Source organism: Euprymna scolopes, chromosome 12 (genome assembly GCF_053919585.1).
Source record: "Euprymna scolopes isolate OS-2025 chromosome 12, ASM5391958v1, whole genome shotgun sequence".
Classification (NCBI taxonomy): Eukaryota; Metazoa; Mollusca; class Cephalopoda; order Sepiida; family Sepiolidae; genus Euprymna; species Euprymna scolopes.
Window position 1 is genome coordinate 87234294 of NC_136493.1, and position 20702 is coordinate 87254995.

At 32.1% G+C, this 20702-nt stretch overlaps 1 protein-coding gene across 3 annotated transcripts in view; it reads left to right on the plus strand.

Annotated features, from left to right (window-relative positions):
- Nucleotides 1-20702, plus strand: part of LOC145291395 (deleted in lung and esophageal cancer protein 1-like) — a 134295-nt gene that overhangs the window by 64957 nt on the left and 48636 nt on the right. For all 3 annotated transcript variants that reach the window (XM_080137191.1, XM_080137193.1, XM_080137192.1), the window contains exons 15-21: nt 2280-2416; nt 4227-4323; nt 5389-5519; nt 6291-6434; nt 9243-9385; nt 12912-13065; nt 20143-20253. In XM_080137191.1, the coding sequence (XP_079993317.1) occupies nt 2280-2416; nt 4227-4323; nt 5389-5519; nt 6291-6434; nt 9243-9385; nt 12912-13065; nt 20143-20253 (917 nt within the window). The remainder of the gene's footprint in view (nt 1-2279; nt 2417-4226; nt 4324-5388; nt 5520-6290; nt 6435-9242; nt 9386-12911; nt 13066-20142; nt 20254-20702) is intronic.

Consider the following 20702-nt stretch of genomic DNA (forward strand, 5'->3'; position numbering starts at 1 on the left):
GGACGACAATTAACAAAATAAACATATTTCATGTTTGTTTCATTTTATATTTCAATGTATGGTACTTAAATATACGTGTATTGCTAATATCGTTTTTCTTTAAAATATTACCTGACTTTTTGACCACCCTGTAGTTGAAGGAAAACTCACAAATAACAAGAAGGTTCTCCCAGCATTGCTTATGACTGCCTTGTATGTCTCCGTTCCACTGAACTTAAGCTATGTTGAGCCAGGAGTGTGGTTAGGGATTGCATTCACGAAAAACATTCGTCTAGCCAAAACCACTATCAATAATTTCCCACACTCTTTATTTGTGCCTAAACCTAAATGTAGATTCCATGAACAAAGCTTCTTTTTTAGAACTGCACGCCTGTGGAACTCCCTTCCAATTGCCTACTTTTCAGTTGATTACAATCTGATTGCCTTCAAGTCCAATGTAAACAAGTTCTTGATGAACCGTACCCCTAAGTAATCCAATTTACAAAATTTCCACTACTTATGTTTACTATGCTATAATCACATTGACTAATGTATACCCAATAACCCTTATCCTCGAGTGGCCTCTGAGCCTTGATAAGTGATGAGTCCTGTGTAAAAAAAAATGCAGGTATTCTTTTTAAAAGAATATCCATTGTCTTTCTTTAGACAGAAAGGGGTCAGTAAATCAATCAGTCATATAAATGACATCAATAAATGATTGTAAATATCAGAAAAATATAAAATCAATGAAGTCGAAACACGCAAGTAATGATATATTTCATTCTATTTTGATTGATTTGAAAAATGGAAATGCTGAGCAAGGTAATTGACATTTTTCGTTCGACAAGCTTGAACTTTAAAATGAAATCATGTACTTACATTTATAATTGACTTTTATGTAGTTTGTTCTGATCCCGTTTCTTTTCAAATGTCCTTTGCACAGCCATGTCCATGTTTTCCCATGCACAATTTTTTGTGGTCTGTCATAGAAACGGTCCATGCAGTTGTTTCTCTTCCCATCCTTTTTTTTTTTTTTTTTTGCTGTTTCATTGCTTTTTGTATTGTTCACCTTGCTGATGATTTTGGCGATGGTAATCAGCTTCTCTGTATTTTGTGTTAAGTATTCTTCCACTTCTTTTTAGTCCTCTTTTCCCTTCTTTCGATTTTACATAGAGCCAATCAGTATCGTTCTCCAGGTTCAATGCTTAATGCATAGTCATTAGTTTCCTAGTTTCTTGATCCAGATTTTTGAGTGCTTCTTTTGTTCAGTTTGTGAAGGTTAAAGAGTAGCTTACCAGCATAGCGTCCAAGTATTTATTCCTTTTATTAAATTTCTACTAATTTAATTTCAAGTAGCATTCTTGTTTTTTTTTCTTTTTACTTTTATTGACATGAAACAATGAATATTGCTACTATGATTAGTGGTGTCATATATAGGAGCCATCCTTAGTTGGGAGTTGTACAACAAGGTATTCTCAGATATTTTCTTTTAATCGTCACTCTCATTTCTGCTTATCTGATGGTGCCTGTTTATTAAACTAATTATTAATATTTTAACACCAAAGTGTAATAAGAAAGATATGCTAAATTATTGTTTGTATGACTTGAAAAAATATATCTGGAAATATCTACGAAGTGTAAACAGCATTGTTTTAAAAATAGTGTTATTTCTCTATTTGAATTGCAGTGGTGAAATAAGTTCATGTTACTGTGTGTATCTGTTTGGTAAGCATCAGAAGCAGCTAACTTGAAGTATTAGTATCGTTTTCTTTAACAAAATTCTGTTTTCCAAATGAATTTCTAAAGACAAGCTGGACAAGGTAGGTAAATGCATGCAGAACAGGAGACTTCAAATTTAAGACCATGTTGAAGGAATGGAAGAGAGTACTTCGGTTAGTAGACATAGAACAGTTGAGGTAGCAGGTCCAGTTCACATAAAAAGGCCAAAAAAAACATGGGAGGTGTTGAATTAAAATGGACTTGAGATAAAGAAGGATGAATAAAGACCTGGCCAGAGATAGATTAATTTGAAGTCAATTTCTAAATGCTATCCAACTCTTACCACCATGTAAAATGAACATATAACTAAAGAAGATGATGATGATGTCAATTCTTTTTGTCATTTAATATCAAATTCAATTATTTTGGTAAACGTTTTCATGCTTCAAAGTGCTCATATTTCCAAATATTTATTTATGCTGTAAACATGTTTTAATTTTGGTGACATGGAGACACAAATGATTAAAACATGTGACCTTTGATCGTTCACAGTGAGTGATTGTCTTTTATACCTGTTGTAGGCAATGGAAATGATTTTGTTGGCCTCTCAATTACATTGCAAGGTCAGTGTGACCCATACAGTGTAATGCTACGTCCATATGGCATATTTATCCATGGCCTCATGTACAATGGCATCACAGAACGGAGAGATTTTTCAGTAAGTTTGTTTTCTTTTTTCCATTCCTTTTTTCACTCAGCAAATGACACAATTTAGCAAAAGTTGTTTTCTACTCATCATCAGTCTCGCCATATCATATTGTACAGAAGGATGACATTAATATTGTACAAATGAAAAAATAGGAATTGAAGTGGTAATATGGGGTTCAGGACTTGGAACAGAATTATGCATGTAACAAATTGATATTACCTGGCGTGGTATTAGCCCTAGCTGGGCTATACCAGCTTCCTCCAAAAGAAGAAGTTTATAGGGAATATCAAAATCACAAGCACTCCACAGCCGCATGTATATCCCAGTCATGGGAAAATAACATGCAGTGCCTAGTATTCCAAAATGGTCACCCATCTGGTACTGGCCAGGTTTTACATCACTTAACTTTTGTTATCCAATGAGAATCAGCATGTCAACATGGGTCCATATTCATTTACAGAAAACATCGTGTTGGCTTAAAGAATATAAATTTATCAAAAATTAATGTTCCTCTACTTAATGACCATGTACTTACATCCACTCTCATCCAATCACTGCAAAGTACATTGTTGAACCTCAACTTCCAAATTGCGTCTTATGAAATGTAAAAGTAAAAACAACAAAGGTATCATAGGTTTTCTCATTAAATCCTTGAGTTGGTTATGATAACAAAAAAAAAAAAATTCGTCTAATATTCAATCATTTGGTGTCACTCTAGATCAAATTAATACATGGGATGAGCAAGAGGTAAGAAAGAATATTTTCTTTCATTCATACTATCAAATGTTCAAAAAACAATACTGAAACTAAGTCAAGCATCTTTCTATTATATTTAAGACGTTGAAAAAATGTCCACATGAATTAGAAAGAGAATTAGATTCAAAAGAAATATGTTATATATGCTTTTGTTAACTATTGTTTTCTTTTTCAACATTCCAGGCAACACCAAGTAACCCTGCTTACACACTAAACAAAGCTTCATAAGAATCAATTCATAGATTTAACATTTGAAAACTTGTTTAGGAATGTCAGGAATGGTGATCTCATTCAAAAAAGCTTCATGTTCACAGCTGATTTTTGTTCAATTAATTTAGGTTTCATTCTTGATTCAATTTCAAATGAGCTCAGTCTCAATTAAAATTGTGCACCAAAAATGCTGTTTACATTCAGACAAACTGATTCCAAAGTATGATTTTGGTCTTTTAACAAACAATAAAATTGTAATTAAAACACGTTTATTGTGGGGGGCAATCAGAATTCCATGAACAAAGTTTCTTTCTTAGAACTGTCCATGTGTGGAACACAATCTTGCAGAGCTGCTTCCCACCTGACTATAACATGACTGCTTTCAAGTCTAACATGAACAAGTTCATCATTACTGATAATTATTGCGTTGTCTCACCGATCACCTGACACTTATTAACCCTTATCCTCTTGTGGTTTTCAGGCCTTAATAAGCATTGACACCTTCTCCCGAAAAAAAAAAAAAAAAAATGGCAGAGATGCAAAATTCGTTTTGTTCATTGTAATGTTCTGAAATGAATCCAATCTTGATGAAGACGTTTTTAAAAATCGTTGAGATATAATGAAACAAAACTTTTGTTTTTCTCCATCGTAGTTTCTTTGAACAGATGCAGCCCTGAAATATTTGTGTCACCCACTGCTATACTAACCCAGCACTGAATATCACGTCAATCAGTAAGCAGCTACAGAGGTTCTCTGTCCTCTTGATGACAAGGTACGCATGTACAAAAGCAGCCTTCTTCTATCGTGAATATGCATACTAGTAAATAACATGTTACAACTTTGTGTTTTGTAGTTAATTAACAACAGCATCAGTGTGATCAAATTTCATTGGGAATCGTGCAACAATGATTTCTACATTTTGGAAGTTGTACCATCACAAGGTGTTGTAGGTAGGGCAATTAAATTCATTTCTTCTCAAATTAAATTCATTTTTTAATAACGACAATCAAACCTAGGGCAGAGTTAGAGACAAGGTCGGTTTTTAATGCGGGGGGAAAATCCAGCTTCCCCCCCAAAAAGGGGCACTCTGAATTGTAACAAAAATAAAAAATTGTCTCAGTCATGAAGGATTTCTTCTCCACTGACCGAGGACAGAAAAGGTAAAATGTAGTATCAGAACAGATACTACACTTTGTTCCTAGGCAAAATTCAGTCACTAAATATTAAGAACAGTCTATGCAGTGTTTCAGCGTCACAACAGGATTGTAAAGTTTATAGTCCCGTCGTGATGTGTTAATGTTGAATAGCTGGTTGAGCCACGTAGACTGTATCTCATGTGTATATAATTTTATATATATATATATATATATATATATATATATATATTATAAGAATACCTGTGTCAGGTTGGGTAAAATTTGCACTACAACTTAATTTTCGGCTACTTTTATGTATCATTGCAGAGATTAAATTCAAGATATTATGCTCTTAAACCTTATGTCTAGAGTCCTTATTCCAACATTGATCCAAATCTCCAAATTTTTGTTTTTGTGAACTATTTTAAAAGCTTTTTAGGGATCACAAAATGAGCACAACCATTTGAGCATTCAAATATTTCAGATTTGCATTGAATTTGATCCATAATCATAAGGCAATAATTAAGCATGAATTTCAGCTTCTTCTGAAGACTCCTTAAGCTTAAGCCTTAAATTTTAGACTTCTTTCCAAAACCAAAATCATGTAATGGATTTTGTATTAAAAATCAGAATACAAATTCTAGGTATAAGGTTTAGTCTATCTTGATTTTGATTTTCATAAGGGGGATATAAAAGTGGTACAAAACTGTTTTGAGAATTAATTTTACCTTTCTTGAGTATAAAGTCGATTTAACAGTAGAAAATTTCAATTTTATGAAAGTAAGAATCTTTAGTTCTGTTCTTCTAGTCTTTCAATCCGTGATTGTTGCTTACAATTTGACTTTTATTGTTCTAATGAATTTATGTTTTTGTCTTTAGATCCAATCAAAGAGGTTGAATTACAATTGTGCATAACGGGGTGTCGCCCGGGACCAATCGATTATCAACTGGCATGCTATCTGGAATATCAGGAAGAACCTATATGTCTCAATGTACAAGCTGAAATTAAAGTAAATGATATTTATTTCCTTGCTAATTCATTTTAAAAAAATGAGAAAAATGAGTTGTCACCCCCTGCAATCACTGCTACATAAATAAAAAGCATGAGTTGCTTCACTTGCGATCCCTACTAAATAAATAAAAAAAGCGTGAGTTGTCTCTCTTGCAATCACTACTAAATAAATAAATAAAGCACGAGTTGCCTCCCTCTGTCGTTCCTACTACATGAATAAATGAGCCTGAGTTCTCTTCCTCCCGCATTCACTACTTTATGTAAAAAAAAAAAGCATGAGTTGCCTCCTCCTGTGGTCACTACTTCATCAATAAAAAACACGAGTTGCGATTACTTCTACATGAATAAAAAAGCATGTGTTGCCTCCCTTTGCAATCATTACTGCATGAATAAAAAGTATTTTGTCTTCCCCTGTGATCATTACTACTTGAAATAAAATATCCTGAGTTGTCTCCCTCTGTAATCACTGCTACTTAAATCTTAAATACTGTAAACAACCATTAATGATGAGTTTTGTTGGATTTTGGAGATAAATTAATGAATGTATTTTTAGCTAAAAAGACTGCAACTTTGGCTGATTCACGGAGAGGGGAGTACTGTTCAGTCGTGTCTGAAACATGAAAATAATAATGTCGAAAATGAACACATTAGCCTGCATAATCGAAATAATACATGAGGTCAAACTTCTACTTCTGTCTCATCGTTTTTTATAAACAATGAGACTTGACCTTTTTTTTTTTTTTGCATGTTTTTTCACGTTTCGTTTTAGGGCGCTGATGTTCGTATTGAAGATCCGAATGTTGATTTTGGACTGATTTGCTGGGGTAATTCTGCAACAAAGGAAATAACTCTGCATAACAGATCTCCAATTCAAGCTGAATTCTCAATTAAAGAAACAACAGAGTCAGACAATGTAAATATGTTTTGCATTTCAGTAACAATGCTTTCTTCAGCCATTGTTTCTTTTTCTGCATCTGTATTTGTTGAAGTTTACTGCTCTCATAACTTTTTATGAACATTTTTTCACCAAATAAAAAGCATATGCTTCAGTGTTTGTGCAAACATGACATGATTATGGTCAAGATTGTCTGCTCCTTTTGACTTCCGGTTTCTGCTGTCTATTTGGCTGAATAATTAGACATGACCAAGTGGATAAAAAGCCATTCTTAACATGAGAAAGGATGAGGAGAGGCCTTCACATGATCAGTAACAAGCAAAATATGGTCCCTTCTGATTAATTATTATTTAATCATTATCAGAAGGAACCATATTTTGCTTGTTACTGTTGTCCTGTTTGCGAAGCAGGACTGGAAGTCAAAAAGATTAGAATTCATAATATCATAATCTATTAAGGAAATAGTAAATCAAATAAAGTTGTTATTATTATTCGTTGAAGAAGTTCTTAAAACTGATTGCTCATGAGCAAAAACAGCTGTTCATTAGAATTTAAGTGACAACACGTCTCCCAACGTTTTCAGTTCTCTCTGCTACATTTAATAACTATTGAAAATCTTTTGCACTATAATAACAGACTTTTACCATCGTGGCAATGGCAATAAGCTTCCTTGGGATTTCAGTATTCTCTATGCCCTTTCAGTGAATGTCTCAATGAAACTCTCTGTCCTGCTCCTTCTGTGGTCTTTCCATCCTCTCTGACATTTCTATGGCCATTTTTTGTGGCACTGTTATACTGCATTTTTATTATTATTTACTCACTATGAGTTTTCACACATGTCATTATTAGTGATTGCACACTGACAGTAACAAACGGTGTTCCCTGGAGTCAGAGTGACAGCAAGTCTACACAGATTTTCAGCATTCTTAACTTTTCGTCATAAGCATTGCAAATCACTTTGCGTCATTGCAGTAGATGTTTATTATTGATTTCTCATCAATAACATCGCTTAGATTCCTCTGGAGTTTGAGTAACGACAAGCCTTTTCAAAATTTCTAATGCTCTCAGCTCCCTTCCATGGAGGTCTGGATTGTGCTCTTCCTCCATGGTCTTTCCATCCTTCTTGACCCTACACAATCATCTTATGTGGTATCAATTGAGGGTGGTTATTAGGTACAAACCTAACAAAAATAAACAAAATAATAGAGTTATTTACCTTGGACTAAAGAAGGGAGAGTTATCGCCCTTGAGGAAGAGCAATCTGTTATGACAGTTTGAGAGGTAAACAAATTGTGTCACATACTTTAATCATCATGCATCAAGTGGCCTTTATCTTACTATTTAATCTGTAAGTTGTTGAAGTTATTTCCGGTCTGTTCAGTGCTGATTTTATGTCAAAGTAAGCAACTTAGTAAAAAGGTGAAGGTCATTGTCAGTTGAATTTTATCTTTTTGTTAACAATGAGTGGAAAACTGTAAATGGTCCATGATAATCTACATGAAACTTTCACAGACATTTCACTCATCTACAAACCAATTTACCAGTTTGTGATTGATTGTGATGATTATCAATGAATGAAAATTTCTTTTTGTGGAAATCGCTCCAGACAAGGCATAAAGCCACTTGATGTAAAGAATTAAAAATAAATTTTACTTCAAGTTTAAAAACTAGCTAAAAATAAGTGTAAATGGATATATTCCAACAACAATTCTTCCTTCTTTGCCAGAAACATTGGTCATGGAATATGAGAACTAACGGAAAAAATAAGGGAAGCGAGAGTTACAAGGCTGCCGAAAGTGAACCCAAGGTCCATTTTCTACTCTCCTATCATTTTTTGACATCAATAAAAATCAACATGGTCTTAGATGTTCATTTATTTTTCTTGGGATAGATCATAGAATCAAAAGTTTTTCAAGTTGACATTTTTATTTTTCAACAGAATTTTTTTGTAATTAAAAGATTGATGAGACTCTAGTTATTATTTTCATCATAGAAACGTATTAAACTCACAATAATAAAATTCATTCACAGAGTGTGTTGAGAGTTCTTTGGAAATGGTATCGTATCCGAGAGAATCTTTTATTGTTAGTCTACCTAAAACAATGCCATTGCATTATTATTGACAATTAAATGCTTGTATAAAATGATTCACTCGCAAAACGATATCAAAGACAAATCAATCACCATTTTTTTCTTTCATCTAAATAATTTCAAATACACAAACTGCATACTATAACCAGGAAATTTCTTCCCTTGGCGCCAAAGTCAATAGAGTCTTCCTTGTTGACTACAGTATGTTACTATTTCTGTGCAATTCTAGAAGGTCCATCTTTTCAAGCTCATTGAGAAAGAGTTAGTCATTTTCTGCAGGCTAGGGTGCTCATCCTCTATGGTGTTGGCTCTTCAATCTCACTTTCCAACTCTTGTATCACATCTTCCCATCATTGAGATAAATACATATAAACCCTTTTTATCTGTCCTTAATATCAAATTGTTTTATTTTTTTTTTTTCACAAATGACGTTTCTTGTCTTGATAAACACAGAAAGTCACTTATGAGTGAGAAAAAAAAATACATCTTTTTAATAGGTTCACAAAAATCACAATGTCTCTTGTTAAATTAGGCAGGAAAAGTTTCTATTGGTTAATAAACACTTGATTTATTTTAAATTTTAGTTGATCATGTGACCTGTTTTTGCAGATACAGTTGTGAACAAGATCATGTAACTTGTTTATCCAATCCATACATTGGAATTTTGAAGTTATTCTATTTCCGTATCTCAGATTTCCCACACACACTCATAATAGCCTTTCAACTTTCTTCCAGGATCTGACTGAATTACAGATTGTACCTGACAATGGAACTCTCCAGCCATTGGAGTCTTGCAAAGTGTCTATTTCTTATACAGCTGATAATGTTCTCTCATTTACGAAATACATTTCTGTACAAGTTGCGGATAGCAAAGAAAGGTATTCCTATTTTTAATGCTGTCATCTTGAATCAACTTGTTGAAATTACAAGGTTACTGAGGAGTCCAACCCCGTCCTCTAACTTTTATTGGATGAATTTATTATTTAAATGGCAAATGTTTGTTTGTATGTTCAGCAAAAACTTGAAAAATACACAACGAAAACTCACAAAGTTGATATTTTTTTAATTGGCATAATCCTGCCTGTATAATATCTAAAATAAATAAAATCATTCATTATTTGGAGTTCAAATAGACATTTATATCATCCAATGTTATCAAAATGTATGCACATTTTTTAATGTTATTATGTAAAGGGAAGTAACTGTGATTTTTTTTTTTTAATAAAATGATTTCTTTTAAGTCAACTTGTGTGTAGATGTCCAAAGAGAGGAATAGACTGAACAAAGAAGAAAGAGGGTGAAAATGAAAATGGAGGAAGGGAGAAAGAGAGAAGGATAAAAGTTATGGTACATTTTTGCTCTGGGCAGTGCTAAGTAGTAAATGACATTACTTCTAATAATTTCACTTTATATTAGATATTATATGCAAGTGAATTTGATAAGTGATAGGATTGTGTGAACTATGGGTGAAACAGATAAGTGGATTATGTTACCCCATCTACCACATGATAATTTGTATATATATATATATATATATATATATATATATATATATATATATTAGCAAAAGTACCCGTCGTTGACTGCGTTAAAAAACAGCCTACAGAAAATGGTTTCTGATTTATGAAAAAACACTTGTAAACTTTTTTTTTAATTTTTTATTTCCATACTTTGTGGGCCAGGCGCATACGCAGGCCCCACAATTTTAATGAATCATCATTATGCCAGATCAAACATAACCAATCCTGTGTCTCAATACATCTTCTATCATTATATGTAATCAGTTTTCTATAATAGTCAACCATATAGGAGCCTATTCGTGACCAGACATACACACAGACGTTCAGCTTTATATTATACTGGCAAAAGTACCCATCGTTGACTGGGTTCAAAAACAGCCTACAGAAAATGGACTCTGATTTATGAAAGTATGATAGGTTATGAAAAGGAAGGGTTGTAATGAGATAGCTTCGAATTTGGGGGTATCAAAACCAAAGCAAAATATGATGAAAGTAAAAATAAAATAGATAAACCCCATAATTTATTATACCATACCTGTTCACACTGAAACACTTATCACAATATTCTGCGGATCTATATTAAAAAACTTGTTAAACTTTGTGACATATTTCCATTCTATGGAGGTCAGGCGCGAATGAACACCCCCATAATTTTATTATACCATATTTCTTCAAACTGAAACATAATTATCAAAGTATACTTACACAGATAGATATGAAAAGTTTTTATTAAAGTTTGTGCCTATTTCCATCCTATGGAGGCCAGGTGCGAACGCTGAACCCACAATTTTATTATACCATCCCTATTTAAGTTAAAACATACTTATCAAAGTATTCTTATGTACATCTATATCAAAAACACTTGTAAACGTTTTTTTTTTTTAATTTTTAAATTTTTTATTTCCATACTTTGTGGACCAGGCGTGAACGCAGACCCCACAATTTTAATGAACCACTGTTCTGCCAGATCAAACATACCCATTCCTGTGTCTCGATACATCTTCTATCATGTGTAATCAGTTTTTTAAAATAGTCAACCATATAGGAGACTATTCGTGACCAGACACACACACACACACACACACACACACACATTCAACTTTATATATATAATTTTAATTTGTTTTTGTTTCACATGTTTTTGTTTACACCTTCATATTTTAAGGACGTTGAGTTATGAGCACTGAGGAATACACAATGAATACTGAGCAAGAAATAAAAATAATATAATTATACTGGAACAACTTCATCAAGGTATTTAGTTTTGAAGCTGTGAATGCCATCCAGATAGTGTGGAGGGGAATTTCAGAAGAATTGTTCCAGTATTGCATAGAAGCATAGCAGTAAAGAGTAGGTTGGTTGGTTGTTTCAGTTTTATGGCATATCAACCCTTTTCGGGTTATTTAATGCCGAATCCAAAGATTTTGAAGAAAAATTTTTAATAGAATATATTTGTTGTTTTCAAGTCGGTTTCTATTTAACCGATAGTTGGAACCCTAACAGGTACTACCACTCTGGGGTCAGAGTGGACCTGGGAGCAATGGTAATTAAAGGATGGCTCCACACTCTCCAAAGCCCGCAAGCTGGGGCCTCACCACTGGATATAGTTTAAGGTCATATCCAGGACCCCCATTGAGGGACTTTTACCCTCTGCAGGGAGGCAATCGGTGTATTCTAATGCCCCACCGACAGGGCCCAGTAAAGAGTAGGGGAAATGACTCAAGAGGCTGGAGTAATTTGGAGGGAAAACCATTTTGTTTGCCGTTTGGAATTGAAGTCCATTATTTTTCAGACAGTACGTAATCAAAACAAAATATAATTTATGTATTTGCAAATAAATGTTTTTTATTTGTATTCAGAATCCTCTTCATCGTTGTTTAGACTTTGACTATATTTTGGTCAATATAACCTCTGACATTCTTCTTGTATATTGACTATCCACAGTGATGTGCTATTTTTACATATTAAATATTTTTGTAGGCTGTGCTATTATCTATGTGTCATGTAGTGATGTGCTATTTTTACATATTAAATATGTGTCATGTAGGCTGATGCTTCCTATAAATCTAAGCAACAATGGAAATCAGGGAAAAATATCAGTATAGATCACGGGTCACTGAACTACAACCTGTAGGCCAAATCTGACCCACAATGTCAGATCATTCGGCTGCCGATGGTACTTGAATTTGCTTGATAAAACATATGGAACACAAAACTTTGTGATAAAATTTCAATTTGTTTAGAATACTAGAAGCTTTTCATGCTTGTGGAGACCTCCCGACTGTTTTGTTCTTTAAATTAGGCATTTCATTTCTCCAACTTTCTCCTACCTTTGGTGAGCAGTAGCTTCACTCATGACCCGCTAAATCCTCTGCTCTTCTTGTGTTTCAACAGGATTTTGATTACGTTTCTAATTCAATGTCTTTTTTTCATTTTCAGATTTCGTTTTCTTCACCTTTTGTTATGGTTACTAAAAAAGTTTCACAAATCTCATAAACCTTTTTTGCTGCTTAGTTTGTAAGATTTTTCTTGTCGCTTTCTTTGATAACTTTTTAGTAAATAAGTTGGCTGCTTTTGTTCCGTTTGTATTGTAAGTATTGAATAGAATGATTATGCGGCCCTTTCAGTAAAAAAAAGTTTGGTGACCGCTGGTATAGATGATCAGAACATCTAAGAAAAGTCAGAGGTCACATGAAGCGAGATGTAGTTAAAAATGCATGTAATGCATGATGATGATGATGATGATGATGATGATGATGATGATGATGATGATCATTACAATAGGTAGATAAAAAAATACAAATAAAAATAACATTTGATCAAATGAATTTATTGTTTTTGAATGACGAAAAGAAAATGAAAATCTCAATTCTTTTTCTTGCAGCAACATGCTTGTCTTTGGTGAAGTGCAAAGCCCAAATGTTGTATTGAAATCGTGTCAGATTTACATGGAAGACGTTTATCATGGTGTTCCAGCCAGATATCAAGTGACGTTGGTCAACAACACATTGCTGCCAACTCAGTTTCAATGGCAAGAGGTATTCAATAAAGAACAACTTTTCAGTCTATTTTGTCACTTGTTTTAGTCCATTTCCGTATTTATCTCTACATGAAACACTGGGATCATTTGTTAAAAAAATAATGTTTGTGTTTAATGTCTAATGAAAACCTACCCTCACATCAGAAGACTATTAGTAATCTGGCAAGGCCACAGGGGAGACAACCAAGAAAAAAAAAACTAAGCAAAATTCATCTCAAAGCAGCAAAACTGAAGCTAACCTGCCAGGATACTATATAGTCAAATGTAGGCAAATTTGGGCATATTTTATTGGTTTGAAAATATAAGTTCTTTTCATCATTGTCATAAAAGTTTAACCATAGAATAGTATTATAATCTTCAAAAAGCCTGCAAATTTTCATGTAGTTTTGTCTCATAGAACCAAAGATATGAGCATTTCAATATTCAATTTGGTTACAATTAAAGATATATCCATATATATTAGTGGCCTGGCAAGGCCACAGAGGTGACAACTGAAGCAGCAAAACCGACAAATGTAGGGGAGACAACCGAAGCAGCAAAACTAACAAATGTAGGGGAGACAACTGAAGCAGCAAACCCGAAACTGCTTGCCAGGACACTATATACACAAATATAGACAAATTTGGGCATATTTTATTGGTTTGAAAATATAGGTTCTTTTTTATCAATTGGCATAAAATTTTAACCCTAGAATAGTATTATAATCTTCAAAAAAACCATAGAACCAAAGATATGAGCATTTCAATATTCAATTTGGCTACGAGTATAGATATATCCATATATAGATATACCACCTTATGGACAATTTTATAAGTTCCAAATCTTGGCGACTAATGATCAGAATTTAACAAATGAAAGCTAATGATCTTAATTGTGTAGTGAGCTATATAAAATTTGCACTTAAGGTCGCACATTACCGTTTCAAAAAGTGGGGGATAACTTTTCTATATTAATTTAACATAAAATGAACACCCACTTTCTGACCACCTTTTTAGTGGGGGTCTGTTATTTTTTTTTTTAAGGTGGTGTTTATTGTGGCCTGGTAGATCAGCACAAGGACTACCTTAAAATACTTGTTTTCTATAGGTGTGCTAAAAACGAATATTGCACTTAAATTTTCTGCAACTAAGTATTTTATCAAGTATTATGCAAAAATATGTGCACTTGCGCATACAACAATGGCCACACCTTATAACATAAAGAATTACATTACTTAATACCCAGAAAAATACTTATTTGTGGAAAATTTAAATGCAATATCTGTTTTCAGAAAACATGTTTTTAAGGTAGGTCTTGTATTGGTCTACCAGGCCACAATTACCAAATAAACACCATCCCTAAAAAAAATAACAGCTGGTTATAAAGTGCATGTTCATTTTATGTTAAATTAATATAGAAAAGTAGTCCCCCACTTTATTATTATATATTATTATATTATATATATATCTTGGAGACTACTCATTTTATGGGATTTTAACTGTTGTTTTGATTTTCAGCATCCTCAAAAACCTACAATAGTGGTAATTTTAAAGGATTTTTGTGGGTGGAACGATACTGCATCTTTACTAATATTTCAATCATAGTCATTTGTTTTCATAGTTTTGCATATGAATTACAAAATATCTGATATTTCCTCAAAACCTCTGACCTTGATGGAGGGAAGCCTAAAACTCCCTGTTATGGTTTCAAATGATATGAAATAACAGCAAGGGGAGACTTGATTCTAAATGTTTCTCATATGTTATATCTCCCCTCTTTGGTTTCATACATAAAGCAAATTTTACAGTGTATAAGGATTATTTGATACTGGAGATATTCACAATCATACCCTATTTCCAAAACACGGGAGATATAACATATGAGATATATTTGGAATTAAGTCTCCCTTTTGCTGTTATTTCATATCATTTGAAACCATAGCAGCAAGTTTTAGTCTCCCCTCCATCAAGGCCAGAGGTTTGGGGGAAATATATATATATATATATATATATATATATATATATATATATATATATATATATATATATATATATATATATGAATTTATATGGCATAATCACAACACACCGGTTCTTGTTAGATTGCCAAAGTTAGCAACATTGAGTCTAATCAGTACTAAAAGTGGGTGACCATTTGGGAATTCCAGGTGCTGTATGTGCTCTCTGCTTATCTATCCATTGTTTCCAGTCATCCTGGACCTCTCCTTTACACTGGACTCAAATTCATGACAGGTGAGATTACACAACCATTGCCTCATAAAATTACATGTATGCAGCTACCATTACAGAGGCTATCCATTGTCACTTCCACATCCATTCACACACACACACACACACACACACACACAAATAATTACGAAAGTTATGTTTATATTAGAATCTACCAATTTAATAAAGAGCTCAGTATACTAGATAAAGCAATAAAATCACTCATCAAATACATTGGTGGTAATTTTGAACCTTATTCAGACTTATTGACTTTTTAGTTTTACGGTAATTTCTCTGCACCTCTTCATTGTGAATATTATTGAATATAAGTTCATTAATTATTTATATTTTTAAATCTTAACAATTTTTTTTTTTTACTACATTATAATCAATTCACACTTGGATTCCAGATTCTTCGTTTTACTTCATGATTGACTATTTCATAAATTAATGGACTGACTTTTTATCTATTGAAAATACCTTTAATGTTTTGCAAAAAAGTTTCTTGGATATATTTTTATATATTTTAAAATTTATGCTCACCAGTGATGCAGTTTTTACCGTTTTTCCTCTGATGAAAAATGCTTATCTTTAAAACTCCATGGGTTAAGAACTTTTCATTTAATTGTTTGAATTTTTGATGGATGAATAAATATTATAATTTATTCAATTTTATTTTTCATCATCAATTTTTCATATTTCTTATATGAACATTGTTTGCAGGAGTATTCTGTCGAATAATAATTTATATATATATATTTTATGGCCCATATATATATATATATATATATATATATATATATATATATATATATATATATATATATATCTTACGGCCCATATATATATATATATATATATATATATATATATATATATATATATATATATATATATATATATCTTACGGCCCATATATATATATATATATATATATATATATATATATCTTACGGCCCATATATATATATATATATATATATATATATATATATATACACTTGTGCCCGATATTATTCATACCCCTCGGATCTTTGAGATTTCTATAAGAATATTGCTCAACCCAGAAGGTAGACAATATTAAAGGGATTTCAGACAATAAATCAAGCATAGGCATTTAATTTAAACTCAACAAATAAATAAATTATGCAAGTTTGAAACATTATACAAAGAAAAACAATAATGGCACTAGTTCAAAATTATTCATACCTCTCTTACTAATAGTCAATAGCATGCCCTTTATTCTTAATAACTGCCTGTAACCGTTTTGGATATTTATCAACAAGGTTTTTACAAGCATCAACACTGATTTTTAACCATTCTTCAATGCAGTAGTTCTCCAAATCCCTCAAATTTCTAGGTTTCCACTTTTTAACCTCAGTTTTCAATATGTGCCAGAGGTTTTCGATAGGGTTCAGGTCGGGACTCTGGCAAGGCCATTCCAAAACATTAATTTGATTATCCTCAAACCATTTCTTGACTATTTTGGCAGTATGTTTTGGATCATTATCCTGTTGAAGGACCCAGTTTGGTCCTAAATGGAGATTCTCCGCATCCTGTCTAATGTTTTTCTGGAGTATCTCCAAATATTGCTCCTTCTTCATGGTTCCATCTATCTTGACCAAACTACCTGGACCACTAGCTGAAAAGGAGCCCCAAAACATTAGGCTACCACCACCATGTTTCATCGTGGGTATGGTGTTCTTTGGGTTGTAAGCTTCTCCTTTCTTCCTCCAAACGTAAGAAGCATCCATATGGCCAAACAATTCAATTTTTGTTTCGTCAGTCCACAAAATACTTGAGAAAACGGACTCTGGAGAATTCACATGGGTCCTAGCAAACTTTAGACGTGCTGCAAGGTGTTTTCCGGTGTGCAATGGAGTCCTTCTTGGTCTTCTTCCTTTCAGACCATTTTCATGCAGAGTCCTTTGCAATGTTTGCCTTGATATTTTTATGCCAGAAGACTCCAGATTTTCTAAAATGTCCTTAGTAGTGGTGGTTGGATTTGCATTAACACTTCTTACAATATTCCTGGTGGCTCTAGCAGACAGTTTCCTTTTCCTTCCTCTACCAATCAAATTGTTTGTTGTGTGGTGGCTCTGGAATTTTTTGATGATGCTCTGTACTGTTGCTGTAGGGACCTCAAATTTCTTGGAAATTGACTTGTAACCTAAACCATCCTTATGTGAATTCGCAATTTTAGTCCTAAGATCATTACTAAGCTCTTTTTTCTTCCCCATTCTAATAATTTTTATTCTTTTATTGGTTTTCAGTTGATATCATTTTAATTTCTGAAAAATGCAAAAAACGAAATGAAATTAATCAAAGGTTGTATAAAAGCATTCAAAATAAGAATCAAACAGGAAACAAACAGTCAGAAATTCGATTAATACTGAAAAAATAAGGGGGTATGATTATTTTTGAACATTGCAGATTTTATAAATAGCTGTATATTTCTTTTATTACAAGTATCCCGAGATTTTAAAATGACGAAAATGATCAGAAGAGGTTTATTAAGAATATGTATCAATATGGACGTAAACAATAAATTCTTACAAAGTTACACATAATAAACTCAATTTTCAAGGTGGGGTATGAATAATATCGGGCACAAGTGTATATATATATATATATATATATATATATATATATATATATATATATATATATATATATATATATATATATGTATGGGCCGTAAGATATATATATATATAATATTATAATTTATTCAATTTTATTTTTCATCATCAATTTTTCATATTTCTTATATGAACATTGTTTGCAGGAGTATTCTGTCGAATAATAATTTATATATATATATTTTGCGGCCCATATATATATATATATATATATATATATATATATATATATCTTACGGCCCATATATATATATATATATATATATCTTACGGCCCATATATATATATATATATATATATATATATATATATATATATATATCTTACGGCCCAAAAGCTACTTGAGGATAAGGTTTAATGATTGTCAGGTGACCGGTGACACAACACTGTGATGATCGGTAATGGTGGAAATTATGTAGAATTTGATTAGGTGGACGGCTCAACAAGAACTTATTTACACTGTACTTGAAAACAACCATGTTATAGTCAGCTGGGAAGCAGCCCCACAGTATTGTGCTCCACAGATGGGTAGTTCTAAGAAAGAAATTTTGCTCATGGAATTTTCATTTAGTTTTTGGCACAGATGTAGAGTAAGGGAAATTGTTGCTAGTGACTGTAACTAAGCAGATGTTTGTAGTGAATGTTTTACGGTGGGGGGGGGCGGTCATACAGTGAAGCTCAGTCGAGCAGCTGGCATGAAAATAACAGTAGAGCAGAGATAGACTCACAACGTTTTATTTTCCTGTGAGAAAAAGTTAGTAATATTAAAGCGCCTTGGACAAGATTTTAACTTAACACTCACACACTTTGCACCAAAATCTATTTTTCACAGCTTTTTCTGCTTTTTTTTTCTTCTTCTGTCTATCATTTAAAGGATAAATCGTATTAAATATGTTAATACTTCCCACAGAGTATAATGTAGCACAAGGCCAGAAGGTGAGAGCAAAAGGTCTGCGCCCCAGAGAAAGAGCCAGGTTGGCATCTAAAATTAGCCTCGGAAACCCCATTGGCATAACCTGGAAGGAGCACCTTAGACAGCAATTAACTAACTTCTTGCCAAAGCAGGAAAACAAGGCCTGGGAGGGTTGAACATGTAAGATGTGAATGCTTCTCTTTAGGTTGATATGTCATTTAATTGGCTGTAGAACTTCGATTGTAATGGTCGTCAAAGTTCAAGTCTTTTTTCTATCACTAGTTGACAAACACAAAAGTCTTTTGTATTTCCTTCTTTACACGATCTTCTGTACATTCCAATAAGTTAAATTTCAAACTGCCCCATATGCCAAAATTAATGTTTATTTATATTACTCGCTTTCAATTCATTTTCATATTAAATTTACCCTAAACTAACCTTAACCCTAACCTAGCCCCAACCTAATTAAATTCACCATTACACTGCCCTAATTATATTCACTGCTTCCATACACACATTTCCAAAAATGAGTGCTTTACTAAAACAGCGATTATTCATTTAAAAAATTCTTTCCATTTTCATTACACACAGAGAGAAAGAGAAAGAGAGAGAGAGTGAGAGAGAGAGAGAGAGAGAGAGAGAGAAATAAAAAGGAACAAACCGAGTTATGTGTTCATCAACGTTTTGTCTTTATTTCAAGACTTCCTCTAGATAAATAAAGACAAAACATTGATGAACACATAACTCGGTTTGTTCCTTTTTATTTCTCTATTTTGTCGGAATACTATTTCCATTACTCTCATCATATATATATATTTTAATGATGCTGATAAATTTGATGAAACATGTTAAATTTTTTTAGACTATATATATATATATATATATATATATATATATATATATATATATATATATATATATATATATATGGTTAAAATACATGTTTCACCAAATTTATCAGCATCATTAAAATGATAAATAAATGAGAACTTATTACTTTGTTATTTTTTTGTTTTTTTCCTAAATAATGATTTTGTATAAAAAAATAATGATTTTGTATAAAAAAATAATGATTTTGTATTAAAAAAATAATGATTTTGTATAAAAAAATAATGATTTTGTATAAAAAAAATAATGATTTTGTATAAAAAAATAATGATTTTATATAAAAAAAATAATGATTTTATATAAAAAAAATAATGATTTTGTATAAAAAAAATAATGATTTTGTATAAAAAAAATAATGATTTTGTATAAAAAAAAATTATAGAAACAAAGTTCATTTAATAATAAAAGTTTCAATTATGTTTTAGGTTTTTGGGAATCAATGCAAGTTTTGCGATGTACAACTAGTCCCAGACTCGGGTAGTATTGGCGCCAGAGAAGAACAAGATATTGAGGTGATTTTTACTGCTCATAAGAAGGTATGTTAAATCAAAAAAAAAAGTTTTAAAAATCTAAAATTTCTTCAAAACTAGAACAGAATACAACTTCAAAAATGAATGCAGTATTATTCTAAAAAAGTAATCAGTAGTGACATTCTGTTTTTGCTTCAATATTTGTATACATAATGTTATGTTCAGAGAAATTGTGATGTCAGGATTATTGCTTAACATAGAACAAGTAGGCAAGTTCATTGTTTTTAAACACAATTTATTTGAGGCAGAAACATTAAATTAATTATAGACAATATCGAATGTCCGGCGATGTGCACCATGTTGTTTTTTTCTCTCAAACTCTCTAGTCTTCTCAAAGATCTATAAGGGCCGATAACTTACTTTATTCACATAGAATTATCCCCCTTTAATTGCTATAACACATAAATAGTTAGTACTTTGTGTCCATATATATTAAAGAATTGGAATGTCATTTA